Source organism: Dunckerocampus dactyliophorus, chromosome 3, assembly GCF_027744805.1.
Source record: "Dunckerocampus dactyliophorus isolate RoL2022-P2 chromosome 3, RoL_Ddac_1.1, whole genome shotgun sequence".
In the NCBI taxonomy this organism is placed as follows: Eukaryota; Metazoa; Chordata; class Actinopteri; order Syngnathiformes; family Syngnathidae; genus Dunckerocampus; species Dunckerocampus dactyliophorus.
Genome location: NC_072821.1, coordinates 15,258,999 through 15,282,630, shown reverse-complemented (window position 1 = coordinate 15,282,630; position 23,632 = coordinate 15,258,999). Strand labels below are relative to the sequence as shown.

At 40.7% G+C, this 23,632-nt stretch overlaps 1 protein-coding gene across 3 annotated transcripts in view; it reads left to right on the top strand.

Annotated features, from left to right (window-relative positions):
• Window positions 1-23,417, top strand: part of tub (TUB bipartite transcription factor) — a 53,924-nt gene extending 30,507 nt beyond the window's left edge. For 2 of the 3 annotated variants that reach the window (XM_054769620.1, XM_054769622.1), the window contains exons 2-12: window positions 2,152-2,203; window positions 3,388-3,550; window positions 4,980-5,117; window positions 6,777-6,932; window positions 9,709-9,827; window positions 11,281-11,472; window positions 12,174-12,286; window positions 18,971-19,085; window positions 19,348-19,446; window positions 19,566-19,737; window positions 21,874-23,417. In XM_054769620.1, the coding sequence (XP_054625595.1) occupies window positions 2,152-2,203; window positions 3,388-3,550; window positions 4,980-5,117; window positions 6,777-6,932; window positions 9,709-9,827; window positions 11,281-11,472; window positions 12,174-12,286; window positions 18,971-19,085; window positions 19,348-19,446; window positions 19,566-19,737; window positions 21,874-22,007 (1,453 nt within the window). In that variant the 3' untranslated portion in view covers window positions 22,008-23,417. The remainder of the gene's footprint in view (window positions 1-2,151; window positions 2,204-3,387; window positions 3,551-4,979; window positions 5,118-6,776; window positions 6,933-9,708; window positions 9,828-11,280; window positions 11,473-12,173; window positions 12,287-18,970; window positions 19,086-19,347; window positions 19,447-19,565; window positions 19,738-21,873) is intronic. The other variant, XM_054769621.1, reaches the window with a different exon arrangement.
• Window positions 23,418-23,632: the final 215 nt, after the last annotated feature.

Genomic DNA, 23,632 nt, shown 5'->3' with positions numbered 1-23,632 from the left:
GTTCCATATTAGTGGGTGAACAAGCCAACGCCTGGTGAATTCTGCTTCACAATGATAGGAAGAGCCGAAGTCGAAGGATCAAAAAGCGGCGTCGCTATGAACGCCCGGGCCGCCACAAGCGTCCTTTTTCACAAAGATCCTGCAAACTACCGCATCAGACCCGTAACAGAAGATCACACATTGGTCTGTGCATTAGTGAGGCCGGATATTTCCGTAATTGTATGCACATTCACACCTGGAATCGGCTCCTCACCATCTGATAACAACATGCTTGATGACGTCCGAGCCAACATCTGGTTTGACATATACCGTACAGTAAATACTTGATGGACAATGGCAATTGGGCAGGAGAAGTGAGTCTCAGGCGTCAAAAGTCTCACCCCTTCCTTACACCCTTTCACGTAGGCATTAAGTTGGAAATATTGGGTTGACATGGTGTGTCTGTTCACACAGCAATATGCGCAGAAGATGGAAAACGATGGCTTTTAGGTGCAGTGTGAAAGGGGCTAGCCTATCTTGCAAACATCCACACGCTCCACTCTTTCCAACATGATTGTATGTGACCAACGTTCCCTCTAAGCTGCGCGCTTGCGCAATTGCACACTGACCTTGTGTTCTGAGTGTTCAGCCAATCCTTGCGGCGCAACAAAATCAAATCTAACCTGAACTGTACATAAAATAAACACATAACAATTTATTGTGTTCAATTTTGCCACGCACCTCTGTGACTGACAGGCGACAACAAGCGGTAACAAAACAATGACGAACGTGGTGACTATAAGTCGCTAGATGACGTCATCTGCTAATATTGCATATTATTTGCATTTGGTATTGTAAAAGATGCTGTAGGACAAAAGCAAAACCTCGTAAGAGACAATAAAGTGGGTAAAACCATCTTAATTACATTTAGAACTAACAAAACTTGATTCTTGGTTTGCTAATTTAAAATTGGCCATAACTTCATCAAATAATATATTTTTAATGTTTTATCTCGACCAGAGCATCTCAAAGTGTAGAGAGTGTTATTATTACATCCAGACTCGCCTCCAACCTCCACCTTTTATCTTACAGTTAGGCCTGTTTCATTTATCACACAACGTTCTTCCATCACACATCTAGGCAAAAAGGTGAGCGAGTCCGAATGGGGCTTGAGTGTAATGAGTAGTAATTTAATGAAGATTAAGAAACATTTACGTTTTAGATCCTGCTCTGTAAAACAGGGCAAGATCCACCCCGGCGGCATCGCACCTCGCGCATGCGTGATTCATGGATGCGTAGAGCTCCATTATGCTCTGTGTGTCACGGAAGCTGACAACCCAACCCTAACCCTGACCCCAATTGCTCAGTGAGAACAGAAACTGCAGGACAATAGGTGCTTTCACTTTTAAGTCCCCAAACACCAGAGAACTCTCCAACGACGCCAGAAAAAGTCGCTAGATTCGTCGCTAGTTGCTTTTGAGAAAATGTTGATTTGGACTGTTGCCAGATTTAGCGACAAAGTTGCCAAGTTGGCAACACTGGGTATTTCCTTCCGCAGCCAATCAATTTATTACTCAGAGAGTTTTCTGATTGAAAGGTGTGGGCTAAATGAGTGGCTTAACTGTGCATGTGGGGTACTGGCATGCCTTTTTGATGGCCGGACTTACTGAATACAGGGAGTGTTACGTCAAGTTTGCCTGAGTGATGCCAAAGGGCCCGGAAGGTGGTTGTTTTTTTTCGGTTGAGATTATTTATATAAAAGTAAACATATACAGCAAATGTGCTTTAATTACCATGATTTTCATAATTAATTCATCTGATTGGTCAGCAGTTAGACTGGGTTGGACATCACCCTTTGAACTAAACGTATTGAGGAGCAGCATCAATTTCCATGGTGACCTGACCTGGGTAATGAGCCAAAGCAGTGTAATGTAGTGGATTCGCTGCACGTATAGAATAGTTAAATTAATTGAAAATAGAATGAATTTGACCTATCAAAGCCTTGAGAGCCAAAAAGTCAATAGTCAAATATTAAAAATGAAAAATTTCAAATGCACATTTTCAATTGTAATATCTGCACACAATAACAAAGATTCAAAAAGAACATAAACGATTTTCACACACTCCTTTCAAACTTTTGTCCCAGTATTATAACATTCCTTCTCTTTGCAGCACTTTAGATGATGAGGGCACCAACCTGCGACAGCAGAAGCTTGATCGACAGGTAAGTCTTAACACAACAGAGGAACATATTACTAACAGCATCAGCTAGAACTGGGCTCTTTTATCCTGACACCACCTCCCGGGGGCCACAAAAGGTCAGCTGGTCTCTGTGGCGTTCCACTGACAGATCAAAGTGCTTTATAAGTGTAGATCACTATTATACTCTCAACGAGCCCATAGCCAAACTGTATGATCACGGTCATTGGTTAACACACATTTTAATACACAAGATTCGTTTGACACATTTAGTAACACCACTTTTTGGCTAGGATTAATTTATATGCACCGAGATACCGTATGTACAGTTTAGCTACTTGGGAGATGGGCAAAATATCAAACAGCTCTCAGTTGGATGCAGTGCACCACTGCCAACTGCAATCACAGTATGGAATATATTGCTAAAATAATTCCTGATATCTGACAGCATTTGGGATACATCTCTTTGTGGAGCCCATTAAACTAGGCACGTGTTCAATGGATGTGAAGACGATCTTCTCTTGCAACATCATCCATTTGTTCTTAAAGATGTAATCACAGATATTTTTTTTTTTACCTTGCAATCGCTCCTATGCGACTTTGCAACAGTAAGAACAACATAGCAATAATAATCACATACATGCATTAAACATGTATGCATTTACAGTATGAATATATTTAAGGTAGGCTGTGTATTCTGCAGGCTGAGCAATGCGAGCAACTCTCCTGTATTTCTGAAAGTTCTATAATTCTATTCTTTTTTTAAACTTCTATAATTCTATTCAAACACATTTTAAGGACCTTAAATGTTAAATAATGCATGACATGCAAGTGGCATGGGTCGATTGACTCAGTGATAAAGAATATCCAAGATTTGTATAATGATGCATTGTATCATGAAAAGTCACACTTCAGCCTTGCAAGAAATCGAAGCCATGTAGCTAACCTGACAAAGGCGGCATGCGTGGAGCACTCTTATGCTCTGCACACTGAAATCTCCATGAATAGAAGCTTTCAATATTTGATGAACTCTGGATGGAAGAAGACGCACGTACAAGTCCAGATGAATGACCAACCTTATGTGAAAGGCGTTATAGCAATGTGTTCTTTGCAGGATAAACCCCAGTTTCATTTGAAAATGTTGCATCAAAATGCAGCCTTCATCTATAAATGTGTTACCATATTTCTGAATGTGTCCACTTTGCACAGCGAGTGCTCCTTGAGCAGAAGCAGAAGAAGAAACGTCAGGAACCTCTGATGGTCCAGTCCAATGTGGATGGACGATCTCGCACCCGCCGTACCAAACAGAGTGAGGAGCAGGCTCCGTTGGTGGAATCCTACCTCAGCAGTAACAGCAGTACCATCTACCATGGTTAGTATAGGACCTTATTCCCTCACGCTGTTGGAAATAACTGCAGTGGAGGAGTCTATCAAGGCACAATCTACATGAATGTACACTGGACTAAACGGTAACTTTTTGTACATTTTCTAGGACCAACACTGTACAGTACATGTTGCAAATCAGTGTAGATACATGCGGCAAGGGTACAACTACAGCTACCAACTATTTCACTTAAAATAAGTCTGTACTTGCAATGCATCAGTGTTTATGGTCCACATTGGAGTCACCACTGAGCTGCAAATGTCTTAGCTTCTGTGCAGAAACTGGGTGTTGACACACAGAAATCACAGGACGACTCTAATCTTTACCTCTGAGGGCCTCTGAGCTGAGGTTCGGGAGCTGAAACTCTCTCAGTCAAGCTAGGAGAAAATTCGTTGGCAAAATGTCACACAGAAGTTCATATTCGGGGGGAAAAGGAAATAATAACCTTATCTACTTCAAGAAAAAGAAGCCGAAAGGAAAAGAAGAAGATCTACTTCAAGAAAAGTCAGTTGAATTTTCTGACATCCATTAAAATTTTCTTATGTTTTTCCTTTATTTGGATGGTCTTAATTTCAATTTGTATCACAGTAATCCCTTGTTTATCGCAGTTAATTGGTTCCAGACCCAACTATGATGAGTACATTTCCGCGAAGTAGGATTCCTTATGTATAAATTGATTATTTTTGTGGTTAGCACCTGTTTATGACCTTCTCAATAGTTTTTAACATTATTAGACATGACATATATGTGTTGCCTAGGGGAGCAAAGTGGTGGACAGGAAGTGACGTCAGGGGTTCAGAGCTGAGTTCATCTTGCTGTGGGTTATGGCTGCAACAGTTTCCCGTGTTTTTATTAGGAATTTTTATTAGGGATTATTGTGCCTGTTGTGAGATGCAATAAAAGTCTGTTGTTCCGGCGATCAAGACTGGTGATTGTGTGTCTCACCGAACATTACAGTAACATTACTGACACCTAGTGACCGGTGTAGAATACTAGGTCAGCATCTTGGAAGGAAATCCTTTTTGAATGCCTTATATTTCTATATTAGTTCATTTAGCAATTTTTTTTGCTTGAAAATGCTTAATTTAGGCCAAACATATGTAACATGTTTTGACTGATAATAGTAGTCAACCACAAAATTGCATGATTTATTAGATTTTTGAAAAACCGCCATAGTGAAGCCGTGAAATTCAAACCACGGCGTGGCGAGGGACAACTGTACTCTACTAAATTACACTAATTATATTTGACATTTTCAGCCACTTCATTGTTGGTACAGTTTGCACTGATTCCCTTTTTGTATCTTGTATAGAATCTGTGTGCAAGTGTCGAGTGTAGAGTCTAGTGGTACATTGCTTACACATTTTGCATGCACCTTGTCTGACGATTGTTATTGACTATTTCCGTCTCTGTTTAGTGCAAGAAGCCAAGCAGGAGGAGGTGAAGGTGAAAGCAGATTCGCAGCCCCCTCGCTCTGTGAAAAAGGGCAGAGCGTCCGCCAGCTCCACTCCGCAAACAGGCAGTGACAAGAAGGAGAGGAAGGGGAAGCACAAAGGTCAGCCAGACAGTGCGGACATAGACACAATTTAAGAGTAACGACCCACAAGCTACCAGGATTGACAGACAGGGCCAAAGTCCAAAGTCGCAACAAATCGAACAAAACAGGAAAAGTGATATATAACGCACAGTGGAAACTCCCAACATGGTGCAAAGTCCAGTCAGAGATAAGACGATTGCAAGCTTTTCAAGTATTTATTGAAATAAAACGCAGTTACTGTAATTTCCGGTGTATAATATGCACAGACCTGTACATTTATAAGCCACACCCGGACTACAAGCCGCACATGTCTATGATATATTGAGGACCGGGCAGCTCTTTATCTGATGGGAGCCAATCATGAGCTATGAGAAAACTCACGACAAGCTTGTGGAAATGGAAATGGAAATCGCAGGAGGTCATTACTCAATATAACAGTCTGACTCACGGTGTCATTTTAGAAGACTAAAATCACCACACAGCGACTTAACACTCAAAAGGTATACCTAAGAAATATACAAGTACCAATACAAGTTTAAAATAAAAAAATATATATATATATATATATATATCTTAACTTCATCCCATAATGCATTTCGTCCCAGCAGAGCAGTTCATTGGCTGCCATGCAGAGCTCAGCATGGCAGCCATCATGTGTTTTCTTATACTGTAGCTCGTGATTGGCTCCTGCCAAAGAAAGAGCTACCATTTCCTCACTGACTCGCGAGAGGCAAAGTTTAAACGATTAGTAGAAGTTTTGAAGTATAGGAAATCGCCAGATTAGAACGTGGTTATAAATTAGCTGCACCGCTGTACATGTATAAGCCGCAGGGTTCAAAGTTTACACATTGTCACATTGCATCTGTCAGTAGTGACCAACACTCTCATACCCTGTGTCTCAGTTAATCACCAGGTGTGTTGTCCACTTCAACAATGGCATCCTCACCTCAAATAGACGCCTCATTTTTCATCCTCAGGAAAATGTACAACGTTTCCACCACTGGTATAGTTTGGTACACTGTGGTGTGTTTGGATTGTGTAAGCAGTACATTGATAGCTGTATGATCTCTGTAAATATAGCAATACGGGAGTAGCCAGCAATCAAATTCAACAAAGAATCAACAAAGACTAACACATAACAGTGTGTTGTGATGTGTGCCAACATTAAATGTCAACAGAGCAAAAAAGAAATGAAAATAATTATGTGGCGTTTTATTTCTTCCGATTCTAGCATCCTCCAAGCAGCACACAAAGCTGTAAGGCCTTGTCTAAAAAGCAGGTCTTAGCATGACAAACTCAAGCCGTGAGCACTCGGTTGAACACAAAAGCATGCTCTTACAGCCGTGCAACAAGTGCAAACTTGAATACAATGTCCAGTAACTTCACCAAAGCCAAGTTCCTCTGTCCAATAACATTTATTCAGTGAACAAATTCTGCTTTAACTGCACTACATTATTAATAGACTAATAGATAGGATAAAATGCCAGAAATAAAAACTGCTAATGTTAATCTTCCATTCCCATTGTAGCTTGATTCAATGTTGTGTGGACATCAGTGTGTCTAAACACACTTAAATGTCATAGTTAAATAAAATTCATTTCAATAATACAGTGTCCTCATAGTGAGGCTTTACCATGTTATACAGCCTTGAGATGCTATTTGTTGTTTGTGGCTCAGCAGGGATGGACAGCCTGGCCTGCCAGTCGGAGGATGGTCAGATCCAAATCTTAACAGTAGGTCACCCTTCATCAGAAGAGGGAGATGGCGAGCCTGTCATGAGCTGCACTCAGTCACAGAGCAAACAGGACCTGAGAGTGACTATGCTCAAAAAAGGTGCTGTTCAAATGGATTCTTAAAAATTTACATCCAGTCATCGCTATTATTTCTGTGCAATGTTTTTCTTTGATTTAACGATACCAACAAGACAAATGTAAAACACATTGGTCAAACTATGAGGTCCTCAACACCCTGAAAAGTAATATATTTGTGATAATTAGGGGTGTCAAATGATTACATTTGTAAATCAGATTAATCCGTTTTCAAATGCATGAATCATGATTAATCACCATTAGCAACTATGTCTGAAATATCCATACATCCATACATCCTTTTTCCACTGCTTATCCGGGTCCGGGTCGCGGGGGCAGCAGTCTCAGTAGGGAAGCCCAGACTTCCCGGTCCCCGGCCACCTCTTCCAGTTCTTCTAGCAGGACACCAAGGCGTTCCCAGGCCATCTGTGAGACATAATCCCTCCAGCATGTCCTAGGTTTGCCCGGCTGGGCATGCCGTGACACTTCACCACGGAGGCGTCCGGGAGGCATCCGGACTACAGTAGATGCCTGAGCCACCTTAACTGGCTCCTCTATTTGTGAATGAACAGCGGCTGTACTCTGAGCCCCTCCCGGATGACTGAGCTCCTCATCCTATCTCTGAGGGTGACTCCAGCTACCCTACGGAGGAAACTCATTTCAGCCGCTCGTATCCGCAATCTCGTTCTAGGGTGGGAACATAGATCGACCGGTAAGTTAAGAGCTTTGCTTTCCGGCTCAGCTCTATCTTTACCACGACCGTTGACCTCACGCTCCAACTTGCCCTCACTCGTGAACAAGACCCCAAGATACTCAAACTCCTCCACCTGGGGCAGGGCCTCATTCCCAACCTGTAGGGCTTTTCCGACTGAGAACCATGGCCTCGGATTTGGAGTTGCTGAGTCTCATCCCGGAAGCTTCACATTCAGCTGCAAAACGCCCCAGTAAACGCTAAAGGTCACAGCCCGATGAGGCCATTAGGACCACATCATCGGCAAATAGCAGAGACGGGATCCTAAGGCCCCTGAACTGGACTCCCTCGACGCCTTGGCTGCACCTAAAATGCTGTCCATGAAAATTATGAACAGAATTTGAGACAAAGGGCAGCCTTGCTGGAGGCCAGCGTTCATCGTTCAACAGGCTTGACTGACTGCTGGCAATGCGAACCAGGCTCCTGCTCCGGTTGTAAAAGGACCAAGTGGCACGTAGCAGCGCACCACCAATCCTGTACTCCCGGAGCACCCCGGGAGTTGTGAGATAATTCAAACCTGCAATAAAAGCCTGTTGTTCCAGTGCTTGTTTCACCTACTGACATCTATGGACCGGTGTTGAATACCGCTTTTTAATGGTTTATATTTGTTCATGTAGCCATTTTTATGCTTAACAATATAGCATTTGCTTAAATATGCATACTTCTTTTTATTAATAGGCTGCATTCAACCGTGAGACGGCACAATTTCTTATTTTGGCAAAACCATGATAAAGTGAAGCCGCGAAATGTGGCGAGGGACTGTATAGTGTTGAAATTGCACTGCTGTTTATGTGTTCAGGTCAGAATAAAGTTATCAAAGAGCGTCAGACTCTGGGGGGACATTAAGCCGTGCCTCTGTATGACCGTCATAACAGAGAGGTGTGGCTTGCCATGATGCGCATGCACCTTATAAGTTTTAACCTAACTTTGTAGGGTCATCAGATGTACACTGCTGATCAAAATCTTAAGACCAGTAAAGCTTCAAAATGCAAAAAGAAAAGGGAGTGAGACATAAAATTCCATGAAACTAAAATCGGCTGTTCATCAGCTGATCAAAACTTTAAAGACCATAGCTAAAAAAACCTCAAACCTCCCTAAAGCAAAATAAAACAGCTGTGCCATTCTTGTTCATCACCTCAAAAATTTGTTTGGGCATGCTTGATTCCAGGAGGCTAGTGGGAATGATGCTTAAGGTGATGAAGATGGCTTCACAGAGAGCATCCAATATCTGGACACCCATTTTTGTAAACTTCCCTTGCCATCCATCTCCAAATGTTCTTAATGGCATTTAGATCAAGGGAACACGCAGGATGGTCCAAAAGAGTGACGTTATTCCTCGAGCACTGAACTGCAGCGTTGTCCTGTTGAAAAACCCAGTCATTACCACACAGACGAGGGCCTTCAGTCATAAGGAATGCACCATGCTGCAACATCTCCACATAGCCATCTGCTATTTGACGCCCCTGCACAACCTGAACGCTCCATTGTTCCAGTGAAGGAAAAAGCACCGCAGATCATGATGGCGCCCTCTCCACTGTGCCATGTGGAAAACATCTCAAGTGGGATCTCCTTGTCATGCCAGCAACTTTGGAAGCCATCAGGACCATCAAGGTTACATTTTTTCTCATCAAAAACTTTCTTCCACCTTTCAGTGCCCCATGTTTTGTGCTCTCATGCAAATTCCAAACGGGCAATTTTGTGGCAACCTTCATTTGGCTTGAGGATCGGATCCTGGTGAAACTTTTGGCGGTCTACCACTTCGACTTTTTTGTTCCATAACCCATCAAGAGATAATGACAGTGTGAATACTTGACAGAAAATGACAGTAAATCCAACAGTTTTGCCAAGATTTTGGCTTTTAAAGGCTGCGGTCTTAACTTTTGATCAGCTGTTGAATAGCCCATTTCAATTTAATAGTTGTTTGCAATAAATTGCTTACTCAAAAAGTGTTTCTGTCTCATTCCGTGGTCTCAAAATTTTGATTGGGAATGTATATGTAATTATTTAACAGGTCCAGTAACACTTCCTTATCATCTGTCTGTCTGTAAAGGCATATCCAGCAGTATGAATTTTGACGAAGAAGATGATGAAGATGAAATTAGTTCCACTTCCTCACAGCTCAACAACAACACAAGACCAGGCTCTGCCACCAGCAAAAAGTCATGCAAGGTACAATGAGTTATTCTGAGATTAGAAAGTAACCCTCTTCTTAAGATGTACCTGTGGTTTCAAATGCTTGATTTCCATCAGGGTTTAAAAGACATGACGTCTCATCAGCTGGCTAAACACAACTGAAGCATTGATGATGATGATTAACCTAAAATGCTCCATACAGAAATATATATGCAAAACGCTCCATTCTGTTTCTCTACCACGTATCCACAGCCTAACGGCTTGTGATAGGCCTGTGCCTACCTGGACTCGGATGAAGGGTCAGGCTAGAATTACACAAATGTTCTCAAAAACATAACTATGATGAAATTATGCAATGCTATACAGATTGAAAGCTGAGCTAGAAGATCAGTGTCTCTGTATGATACTGGATCGCAGTGGGGAACAACAGTATATACTATAATATTAGTTTACTAAAATACTCCCTATATTTCAAGGTTGCTTGCATGGTAAATCTGCATTATTCTTCTCTTGGGTGACTCAGATTCGGCAACTTCCTCCCTCGACCACGTCTGTACTGTTGCGATTGGTCAGGGGTCAAAGGCCAGAAAAAAATATCCCTATTGTGCCATACTGCAGTTCAGATACACAATTCTTACATCCGAAAAAACACTTTCTGGCTGCCATATTCAAGAAAAAGCAAGAAACGGTACTGCGCAGTTGTCGTGGGTTACCACTTGGGCCCTGGCAAGTTACCATTCATGGACTTCCTAAAGTTGTGATTTGAGAGAGTCACAAGATTTTGTGGAAATCTCATTAAATTGTCGTACCGACCTTTAAAAACAAACCACGTAAAAATTAAACCAGGGATAACTTAAAAACACACCAATTAACACTCTAACTCATTCAATCCCAGGCATTTTTCAAAAGACAACCACTCCAGTGCTGGCCATTTTAGACGATTTTGACTGATCTTTCAAGGCACACAGAATATTGGGTTCTATGGCCATGGCTAAACATGGAACCTACCAAAAAAAGATTAGACTCCCATCATACATCAGAAAAAAAGTTATTTTTCTACCTTTTTCCTTTCTTTAGTAATCACAACTGAACTATGTGAGCTGCAACTGAACTATGTGTGAGCATGTGTGTGCACATGCATCCTTGCGTGTGCGTGCCTTAAAATGTCCCTACAATGCGTAACTTTTTTTGTGTGGTACGCAATGTAGCGGCTGCCTTTATGCGAGGGCTTCTTACTGTTGTGTTTTTCTCCTTCCTCTCATGATCTCACGATCCCTGCTGAGCTCTTCTGTCACCTAGTGGCCGTTTTTATGGCATTAAAATTGCTTTCAAACCTAATCCATTGGTGAGGAGTTGCATCAGCATCTCCTTTAACCTCTCGCGCAAAAAAAAAAACAAAACAGAAAATAAAACAGAACTACGTTTTTGGTATTGAATGAGTTCAACACAGTCCAACATCTTAAGATGAAGATGTTCTTTTTTGCTACAGGAGGTTGCATCAGCGCCATCTCCACCTGTCACTGAACCTGCCATTGATGTGGACGACCTTGAAGAGTTTTCATTGCGACCTGCACCACAGGGGGTAAGAGTGAAGTGCAGGATCACCAGGGACAAGAAAGGCATGGACAGAGGCATGTATCCTACTTACTATCTTCACCTGGAAAGAGAGGATGGCAAGAAGGTAAGGAAACATTTGGAACACCTACTATATGAATTGTGCTTTTTTAATGGGGTAATCATCGAATAGTGTTCTCTTAGGCCAAGCATTCAGGACTTCGTCAGTGCACAGATGTGTACGTAACCCACACATGTATTGTTTGTTCTTAAACCTGATTGGATGTTAATACATGCATTCAATGAGACAGATTCAAAGGGAAATATGTTGTCTTGCTGGAAATGACGATCACGATGGTTGAATACTTTTAATGGGGACACATTCACTGAAAATCTCAAGTATTTCTAAGTCTTCAGACAAAAGTCCCAGTCGGGTCCCAGAGTCTTTGATGTCAAAATCCACTTTGAGTTGCAAGTCTTTGATGATATTGTGACTTACTTGAGTCCGACTCAAATCCAAGTCGTGTGACTTGAGTCCACACCTTTACAAAAAAGGAAGGCAATAATTACATTTCATTTTAATGACTAATTATTAATAACACATTTTTATATTGTACAGGTCATGTTTAGATAACAGTTTAGCATATTGTCTGTCATGTAAGGCAAAGAAGAAGCTAGACAACAGTCAGTTTACGTTTTAGTTCTATTTTTCCCAAATTGTGGGTCAAATTCCTTCCGAGGGTGTATCGCATAGACATAGAGGTTTTTGGTTTCATTTTCACTGACTGCTTGAAACATCGCTGTATTTATTGGTTTATTTTTCTACAGGTGTTCTTGTTAGCAGGCAGGAAGCGAAAAAAGAGTAAAACATCAAATTACCTCATCTCCATTGATCCCACTGATTTGTCCCGAGGTGGAGAGAGCTTCATTGGTAAATTGAGGTAAGTCTTGTGCGTTTATATCCTAGTCTACAAACCTCAAAATAACCCCTGGCTGATTGACGTAAACATTAATGAAAGTGTGCTTTGCCGACGTTCAATCTGTTCACATGGACTCTATGATGTCAGTGGAAGTGCTATGACATCATATAGTGTATATGTAATACATAGAAATGTATTAAAGCCATGTACCGTACATACGTATTCAGTAGAGGACCAACCCTTGAGTTTTTCTGGTAGAGAAAGTCCTTAAATAGCTTCAGAATGCCAAATATTTGAAATCATTAGTCTTTAGCGTTCAGTTGACAAAAAACATGTCAACAGTTATATACAATTTCTATCTCTCATTGCTTTTCCGATGACAAATAATGGTCTCAACACTTTAGTGGCTTTAATCTTAATTCTTTATACAAAATTATTTGTATAAATTACACATCAAAGGTGGCCATGCAGTTTTTTGTGATAATATCTGCATGCATTGTGGAGTTAACTAGCTACAAGTTAACCCTCCATAGGGCGCTCATGTAATTACTGTACAGTGGAACCGAACCGGATGCTAATGGAATGCATTTTTCCCATGATAAATAATGTAAATACACTTAATCCATTCCAGAAAGCCAAAAATGTTAACAGAAAACACATTTTATAGTTTTGCAATTATAGTTTTACATGCATAAAGCAGTTCTAAATCCGTATCATAGATAGGTGACGCAGCTTACTTCTGGTTCCTGTTTCCATGTAGTGGCAATGAGGATGTTTTGTCATTAAAAATACATTAAGAACATAGTTGGAGTCACGCAGTGTATTAATAACATGACAAGGTGCGCAATATTGTGCACTCACCAGAAAATGGACGCAAAAATTATGCTGTAAATTTTCAACGTGAACCGAAAAACACACTAACTGTGGGGCGAACGCTAACTGAAGTATTCTAATTTGAACCTTAGACAACTTGGGACTTTTTCAATTTTGAAAAAATTATCATCATTATATTTCATTGTAATTATACAGTCAAACCTGTCTATAGCGGCCACTAAAGGGAAATGGCAAAAGTGGCCGTTATAGGCAGGTGGCCGTTATAGACAGGTTGGCGGCCATTTTGAATTTGTGTGCGCACTTATTAACATGTCTGTGATTAGAAGCTTGTTGTGTTTGCAGATACATATAATTATACTGTTACATGTGGACCAGTAGATGGCACTGTGGAACTGCGGATAAAAGTTGTAAAGAACAACTAGGCTTGTTATTCTACACCACCCACAGAACAAAGCTGTGCTACTATGTATACGGCAGAGTGCCATTACAGCTTTAGTTCATCGGGAAGTGACGAGAAGTGACGGGAAGTGCGACATCACGAGCAGGAGAGCTAGGCTGAGTGCTCGCTGTTGAGTGTCGAGAGAGTTGGGAAGTGTGTGGATGTTGGCGTGGATGTAAAGTCCTGCAATGTTCTCCGCTGTTAATAAAGCGATTAAAGTGCATCGGCGACGTGAGTCTCTCCTTCCCCACAACAAGCAGCATTAAAGTATTGACCAGTGCACATTGTCTCACACCAGGAAATAAACGGTGTCATTGTTTGCAACAAGCTCCAAAGAAGACAGCTTTTTTTTTATGTCGAACAACTGACAGTTTGTGTGGATCTTGTGAGTGATTGTGACTGAGCTAGGACTCAGTAATTAAAGTCTACACACGACGGCTTCATTGATTAAAAAACGCTACTTTTTTGTGCATGAAGCTTCTGCTTGAGTCGGTATTTTGGCTGCTATATGCGGTCAAATATTGACCAAGGGATACAAAATGGGTGGCCACATTAGACAGGTGACTGCTATACACAGGGTCTACAACACGTAAATTTTCTGCGGGGGATTTTTTTCAGTGGCCGCTATAGGCAGGTGGTCGCTCTATACAGGTGACCGCTAAGACAGGTTTGACTGTATATTATTTGTATATTGTTTTATTGTATTTGACACATTTTTTCTTATATTAAAAGTTTGAGCAACAATTAAAAAAACTCAAAAAGCTCAAAGCAAGGCACTTGTGAAATTTCAAGCCAGTGAATTTTTTAACAGACCACAATGAGTACTGACACCAAAATAATACATTTTCTGTTCTCCTCATACAGTCTCCTCTTTCACTGCACAAAGTACAGATCAGTTTTGCCTGTAACACGTAGCTTAAGATAGCAGGTTTAAAATACTTCTTCATACAGTTGGGGAGCAGTGCCTCCAAAACCACTGGCTTAGATTACAGATCATGAGATCACAAAACCACACTGTATTGATTAGATAACTGCAACTGTGTACGAAAATAATCACAAGTATTGCAGTATGAATCCAAATGACCGTATCTCTGATAAATACAATGATTAAAGGCCAAGAACTGAACACAATTTTCAGGCATGGCCCCACAAGCCTTCACTTGGAAAAAAAGTCTGAACAGAGCTCCACATGCTCTGACATCTTTTAAAAAAATCTTAAATGTCTAAGTAAGAGTCCCAGACTGAACAGGGCCACCTTGTGGTACCCACTGAAAGGCCAAGCTGAGTTCCATGAGGTCTGATTTTTCAAACACAATCCTTTGGAGTAAAGTTGCAGCTGTAATACAATAGTGGACCTTCCTTTTGTTGTGAAACCTTTCTGTCTGTCCTCCTTAGCCATTATTTTCTGCCAACGTCTTTGGAGGCAGCAGGTCATCCATCGCCTGCAGCTCATCCAAACCTTCACCCTCCCTGGAAGCGCCTCCGGCCATGCCGATCTTGCTAGAGTTAGGAGCAAGATGACCTCTTAAAAAAGTCATTTCGATTTTTCATCTTCTGAAACCCTTGACCTTTTCTAAGACCCATCCTTGTCCATGTCCATGTCTATGTCACCAGTCAGTGCCTCTATCAGAGCTGCTCTCATCAAACCCTTCTGACAAATTGGGGTTTGGCCTCACCTCATCCTGGATGGCCCTGGTGCTGGATGTTCTTCTGCCTCTTGTGCGCTGCAACCTTCACCGTCCGTAGAAGCTTGTCCCTCCTCAGCCACAACAGTGTCACTAGTGCTCTGTGTGGGCCCACAATTACACATTCCTGGAATGTTGTCCTGCCATTTGAAATCTTTCTCTCCCTTTTCCTCTCCTGTATCAACATCATCGCTTGACTTAATTTTCGGGTTCTCTTCAACAACATCTAAGTCAGTGCCACTGTCAGAGCTGTTAGCTTCAACTCCATACCACCAGTGGAAAGACTTGTTCCCTCTTGACTCACATTGTTGTCCACCCGCATCTGTTGAGATCGTTTCTGAAGGTTCAGGCAAACAGTTCCTCGTGGCTCCTTCCTCAGCCAGATCACTATTGTTTTCAGCAAGATCGTGACCACATTGCAGTGAAATATCTTCTGAACCATCTCTTGACCTTTCCTCGGCTCTACCAAGTAGAGGTTCTTCTTCATTATCCAGGTCCACGCTGCTGTCAGAAGTGTTGTCAAACTCGTGCCACCACCTGGAATGTTTCCTGTTTCTTGTTTCTTCGTCCTCCTGTCCACCACGAACTTCTCTCGTTCTGCTACTTGATGGTCCAGGCTGAGGTTCATCCTCTTCCCCCTCCTCGTCCTCCATCACCTCATCAACTTCCATGTCGACATCAGCTTCAACATCGCTGTCCAGTTCATCATTTTCAGCAATATTGTTCAGGTTGTCAGCGTGGTTCACAATGTTGACATTCACAATGTTTTCATTGATGAAACCAATTTGATTTTGTCTGAAGACTCTCATGTGATGATTTATGATAAAATGCAAGAGGAAGATAAATTCCATGTCATTATTGTCTCCATTTGGTGGGTGATCTTCAGTTGGAATGTGAATATGATGACCTACAGGACAATGAAAACTTTTCAATGCAGGGTACACCATTTGGAAATACAAATCAGATTTATCTGAATAGCTGCTGGAAAACAACACACCAACAACACCGACATATCCACTATCAGGTACTTACGATTTGGGCCATTGTGGTCTCCGTCTCCTTGTCCATCCATTTGGCTAAAAATAGTCAGACAATGAATAATTAAGTTAGTAATCCATTCTCACGAAGCTGTCTCTTGACACATTTGAGAACATATCACTAATAATACGTCATATCTAAAGAATATGCATCAATACCAATGTTTACGTAAAAATGTAAAAAGCCCATAGTGTTCTGCAAAATCAACTGACAGCAAAATGTTAGAAATTTCAGCCAAAACAAATAAACAACTGGAACTGAAAGAAGGTTTTGTAAATGCAGTGATGACAAAGAAGTTGGCCCCGCCCCCAAAAGTGATGTGATGACAAGAGTGTCATTCCCTTCCTTCTTATACTCATTATTATGACATTTCATTTGATGATGATGCTCATTGTCACAGGACTGCCTTGCACTAGTGTGTGCCCTTGCACGGTGTATCGTCATATTATAGACTTACCGCTCTAGGAAGTGATGTGCTGTTTACAAAGCCATTGGATGTTGTCCAGACAATTTGAGGTACTTTTGTAGGTTTTGCATGATACTAGTCGCAATCATGCTGATCCACGTTGATTAGGTTTAGAGTAGACGTCTATTTGAGTTTCAAGATTCTTGACTTCAAAGCATCAGTCATGGCAACAAACAGTGCATCCCAGCAGTCTGTGCGGTAATACAATGCTCTTTGTAACCATAAAATCGAAATGCTTTGAATTAAGCACTTCATGGCATCATGTTCAATGTCATCATTATGATGATGAATATAGTATAGTGTGCCAAACTTGCAGTGGCATATACTCTACATGGAATGTGAACATTTATCAACTATTGATGGTCGAAGGAGCATTGAATGAGGCGGAAACCCTGAAAGGAAATTTTTCGGGCCCGAGTGTGACATGTGTCAGATCCTGATGAAATATATGTGGCCGTTAAGCGTAAAATCAGCAGTAAGGAACAATTACATTTTTCACTCCAAAGCGTCTTCTACAGTTGTGAAGCTTAAATTACTCGGAATTCACTGTGGTAAATTATTTGTATTAATTGAATTAATTTGTGGTAATTTATTTTTCATTACTAATGGTGGGAATCACGGAGTAGATCAGTATTAATATTACTAATGTAAATATTAATGTTAATTTGATAATCATGACATTATACAGTGATTATGTGAAAAGATACTGGGTAGAAACAGCTATGGTACATCATGATATACAGTACTGTATATATATACTGTATATATGGAACTGATGAAGGGAACTTCATGGACATTAAAAACACACAATTACAAAATAAAAAAAAAATACTGTTTTCCAGTCAAATGAAAAGTTGGTTTATTTATTTATAAGCATAAATAAAAGCAAATATTTTGAAAAACACAAAACAAATTACAGCTACTGGTAATGGTTGAATTTATTTGAACATGCATACAAGTTACTTTGGAATACATCACGTATTACAACTCACACAGATGAGATAATGTGATAAATAGTACAAAAAATTGAAGTCAAGTTTCAAAAGTAGTCAAATTTCTTGTCACCGTAAGTACTTGGTTTGACAATCCTAATGAATAATATGAAATAGACATAACAAAACATAGTTTGATAATGGGTGAGTAATGACAATGAACTCATAGAAAAGAAGAGTAATTAATAAGTGTGGTAGTGATTGGACATACAAGTAGCATTGACAAATAGAATAGAACGTAGATGGGTAATGGGTGAGTGTTGGCAATGTACTCACATAGGAATAAAGACTAGTAAGTGACAAGAATGAAGAGTTAGTAGTGAGTATAGTAGTGTTTAGACATAGCACGCAAGAGCTGATAAAAAAAATGACTATACTAAAAATATGGTTTGATAACAGTGGTACCCCAGTTAAAGCTTGGCCTGGTTAGCATGTTTTTCAGTTAACATTCAACATTTTTGGCTTATGTTTGCCCACTGGTATGGCGTTTATTTACTGCGCTATCTTGGATCACGTGCCGAAGACGGACTCTTACGATACTTGCACGTGGGCCAAGGGCGCCATTTTAGGACAATTGTTCATACAAAAGTTGTAGAGAGATACACATTGACCGCACAAAAGGGAAAGGAGATGGACCGTATCGAGACAAGGGTGCAAGACCTCCAAATTTTATGGCTTAAAGAGAAGACTGTCATCATTTCAGAGGTAAATGTGACGGGAGTGGCTGCATCATCGGCTGCGGCGCACACACATGTACTCCGGTTCCCGCATAACCGTCTATCAACCTGGTGACAATCTGTGTTTCTGCCTGTCTCATTTTACATCCATAACACTAATTTCTGGTTCCAACAATTAAACAATTTTCTATATTAAACAACAGTGTACATGTTTAGCGATTCTAGAACATTGATATTTAGTTTGATATATTTTTTTACATTTTTGCAAATTGTGGTTGCAGCAGAATAATGTACTTTTATTGTGTTATTATGGAACTGATGGTATTATGTTTTTTTTTTCCCCAACAAAACTAGATAAAGTTGATGTTAAATGCTCAGTTGTCCATTCATTTTTCATTTGTAATTATTTTTGCACAAAAAAACCCCAAACTATGATAGATCAGTGTTTCTGATTGTGTTTAGGCAAACAGAGAAGACCTTGCTGGCCCCCGACCGCACACCGCCACTTCATGATCAATATTCTGTTAAATGTACGGTGTAAAACTGGAATATGCTCATTTCTCCTTCATTGCAGGTCAAACCTCATGGGGACCAAGTTTACTGTATATGACAGTGGTCTGAACCCTATGAAGACCACCACCAGCCTTGAAGACAGCAATATGCGCCAAGAGCTTGCAGCCATTTGCTATGTGAGATCTTTCTGCATCATGGATCTAGTGCTATACTGACTATATGCATTGCTGACTTATGTATGATACATTTAAATTAGCCTACATTTTTTATGTGACAAATTTCAAGAATTGGTGTTCAGTAAAGCATACACCTCCACTCACGCTGAACTTCTAAAAAAAAGAGAAAAATTATTGTATGAGGTTTAGAATATTCTTACTTCATACTGATATTTTAGGAATACAAATGATTCCATTAATGTTTCTCCTATTTTCAACCCAGGAAACCAATGTCTTAGGATTTAAAGGACCTCGTAAAATGAGCGTCATCATTCCTGGAATGAATATGGACCATGAGAGAGTGTCAATTCGCCCACGAAATGTATGTTCCTCAATACCCACATGTGCTGATCAATTCAAAAATGTCCATTAGCATTACATTTGATGTCTGCCTTTTAAGTGATGCTGTAGCTCTACTCCTGTTGTTTCATTGTATTGTAGGACCATGAGTCATTGTTGGCGAGGTGGCAGAACAAGAACACAGAGAGTGTGATTGAACTTCACAACAAAACTCCAGTGTGGAACGATGATACACAATCATATGTGCTCAACTTCCATGGCAGAGTCACTCAGGCCTCTGTCAAGAATTTCCAAATCATTCACGACAACGACCGTGAGTTTGATATACCTCTGTAGTAACCTTAATAGTTGCCTGAAGCATACAAGAGACCATACAGTACTGTATATCAAAAAAGTGAGTACACCCAGTGGGGGGCGGTGCATTTGGTAACCGGGTCTTCAGTCTGTACTTAACCTGCAAGATTTTTTTTTGGCAGACACTGTGAGGGCCAATATTCCATCCATCCATCCATTTTCTATACCGCTTCTTCCTCATTAGGGTCGCGGGGGCATGCTGGAGCCTATCCCAGCTGACTCGGGCGAAGGGCCAGTATTGTTTAATAAAATATAATAAATAATAATAATAATAATGATAGTAATAATAACACTAATAACAAATACTGTCGACCAGTCCAGGGTGTACCCCGCCTGTCGCCCGAAGTCAGCTGGGATAGGCTCCAGCATGCCCCCGCGACCCTAATGAGGATGAAGCGGTATAGAAAATGGATGGATGGATGGACAAATACTGTCCTATGCTGCTTTTCACCCTGACTGGGTTTCAAATACCGAGTGCACCATGCAGCCACTTACCCACAAAAAACTAACACGATACATTATTAATAAAGCAAAAAACACCCACTAAACCCTTTCTTTTTGAATACATTGTCACCGATGATCGGCGGTGCTTGTAACTTTGCAGTTCAGAATAAATATTTATGTAAAAACATGACAAAAACAAAACTTTTACACAAAACATGATGAGATATCAATTTCCCCTTGTCTTGTCAAACACTTTTGCTCTGATCAACCAACCAGGACAGAAAAATGCTAAAGTTATTGTAGGCCAGCTGGCCCTGTGAGGGGAATCTGAAATCAGATCAGTTAAAGAAACAGCCCCACCGATAATAGTGTTTAAGTGACGTGGGCCAGCACTCTTGATTCTGAAGGCCGTGGCACCTCCACACACAGGCCGCAGATTACATTACATGGAAACACATGGAAGCTGAAATCTGACTGGACAAGAAAATCTTACATATGCATACACCAGGGGTCACCAACGTTTTTCCTTGTGAGAGCTACTTTTACAAAATGAAAACGGCCAAGAGCTACTCATTTTTGTAACATTTATTTTCAGAGCTTATTTTAAACCCAAACAAAGCGAATATGCTTGTTTTACCAGAACATTAACAAAATGCTGGTGTCCACAACTCACATTTTGTATTTCAGAATGCATTTCTTTCTACTGTTCTTTCATTATTAACTGAAAACCTGAATGAAAAGCAGGCTTGCGGGCACCTCATGTGGTCGTGGGGGGCTACCTGGTGCCCGCGGGCACCACGTTGGTGACCCCTGGCATACACATACACTACTGGAAGCAGTGCAGCCAAGAAACACACTACTAAATGAAAAAATAGACTGTAAATTAATAGAATTTCATTGACGAAATACTGGAATTTAAGTTGTAAATATAGGTCAGTGCTTCTGATAGTGTTTAGGCCAGCAGAGAAGGCTTTGCTGGCCCTGACTGCACATCAGTGAGTACATCCCTCACATTTCAGCAACCATTTTTATTATTTTACCTTCTCATGGGACAAAACAATGATCAAACGATCAAAAAATGAAATGGAGCGGCCAAGTATGTCTCCTCCACAGCTGAACCTAATTGAGCACATGTGGGGCATCCTCAAGTTTAAAGAGCGCGGGGTGTTTAACATTCACCAGCGCCGTGATGTCATCATGTCATCATAACCTGTGCAGCTCTGGTGTATTCTATGCCCCAGAGGATTAAGACAGTGCTAGATAACACTGGTGCTCACACTAAGTATTCACAGTTTGTTCACTCTGAGACGTTCTCACTTGTGTTGCCAGTTATGTATTTCGTCATTGATGGCTGTGTGTTGACTTATTGTCAGGGGATAGTAAATCAATACTGCTTTACAAGCTGTACAGTGACTGTTTTTATTGTCCCTGATAAGATATCATAAAATGGTTGCTGAAATGTGAGGGGGTGAAACATTGTACATCCCTCATAATGAGCAGCTATGGAGTGTCGGGCTGCTTTGGCTGCAGACTGGCCGGTGTTAAATGCAGTTGTGTTGTTGAGAGTGACAGCACTTCTGCCATCCATAACTGGAAATGATCAACAAAGCATGTCCTTTATTCATTTTATTTGTGTCATACCTTTATGCAGCCGACTACATTGTGATGCAGTTTGGCCGTGTGGCAGAGGACGTCTTCACCATGGACTATAACTACCCAATGTGTGCCCTTCAAGCCTTCGCCATAGCCCTGTCCAGCTTTGACAGCAAGTTAGCCTGTGAATAAGACAGCAGTCTGAGTGAGCTTCAGTGGCCAAATTCTCTGTGTTGTCTCATCAAGGGCTGTTCACGTATCCCCAGGGCTGTTCTGAGATCTCCAAAACACCTTGGAAATCCTGCATATCCCAAAATGCTTTGTGGGCCTCAAGTTCTCTCTCTGTGTGTGCGTGTGTGTGTGTGTGTGTAGGTGCAGGATGGATACTCTGTGAAAGACTTCAAGCACAAAGAGTAATCAGCTTTTAAAATGAAATACATGAAAACATTTTGGAGTGTACCGGCACTCTAACGAACCACTGTTCCTTTACGTGCTAGCTAGAGATGTTTAACATTCTTTTCCTGTAACTAATAATTGTATATTTGTACCGTTTATGACTTGGCTCCATTTTATGTGTCACCACAATAACGCAAGGTAAAAAAAAAAAACACTTCCTGAAGCATGACTACTTCTTACACACTTCCTAAATTCAAAATAACATGCATGTGAAAGGCTATTTATTTTGTTATTTATGTATTTATTACATGTTGACTTTTGTTCTTGGACAGTATTGGCTCTGCGGAGCTGCAAGCACACGGAGGTCGAAGTATCCACACTAAACGACTGGACACAAGCAGGGCAAAGGCATGTCACACTCTGCTGTGTACCGTATAATATTGTGTCACTGGGTCACATATGTGAATGTAAAGAAATATCGCAGCACTTTAATTTCAAGCCAGTAGTGGACGACATATAGCTGTACATGGTTTCTTGTGCCTTTTCAACACTAACTGCGGTGTTACGCTTTGGCTGTAAAATGAGCTGAGCCTGTTCTTGCTATCGGGTCTTTCCCTGTCACTAATCACAAGACAGGCGCTTATGTCGACTCATCAAACAACACAAATGACGAGAAACACAAATAAGAGAATCGCATCCACATGAATACTGTGTTATTTTTTGCCAGGGGATTAGCACACACTGCATAACACTCGACTAACATCTAATATAGGCCATCTATTCTTCCATCTTTGAACTATTTTTATAAATTACTCTTCTAAAGAGAGATTTATTCCACATATGAGTCCCCGCCCACACTTCACTCGGTGACATCCTTTCTCAAATTCACCATACGACAACATTTTGTACTGTACTTCATGACCATCAAAAAAATACTGACTGACGGCAAAGAACAATCTCTGATACTGCAATTGTTGTGGATCATGAGGAAATCTTTATCAGATGTGCTATTCTTGTACTTAACTGTGTTCTATTAACTATTTTGGATTTCTATTTGAGAACTGTTGATACCCTTTGCTGTGAAGTGTGCTTTTTGTACATGTGTTCAAGATCCCATGCTTCTTCTTTCTCTTTGTTTTTAGTGCTGTCGTTGTGATGTACAGTAAATGGTGTTATGTGATGATATAGACACACTTTTTTGATCATGACGTCAATAAAAACTTTAGTAAGTTTACGTTTGTGGTCACTTCTGTCAAAATAAGGGGTTTAAGGGGAAGGGTTAAAGGAAAACTGCACTTTTTTGGGAATTTTGCCCATCATCCACAGTCCTTATGTCAGACACGGACACAAATGTCTTTCTCATAGCTGTGCATTCTAAAGATATAAGAAAAACATAAGGACGGAGCTGAGAATGTATGTTG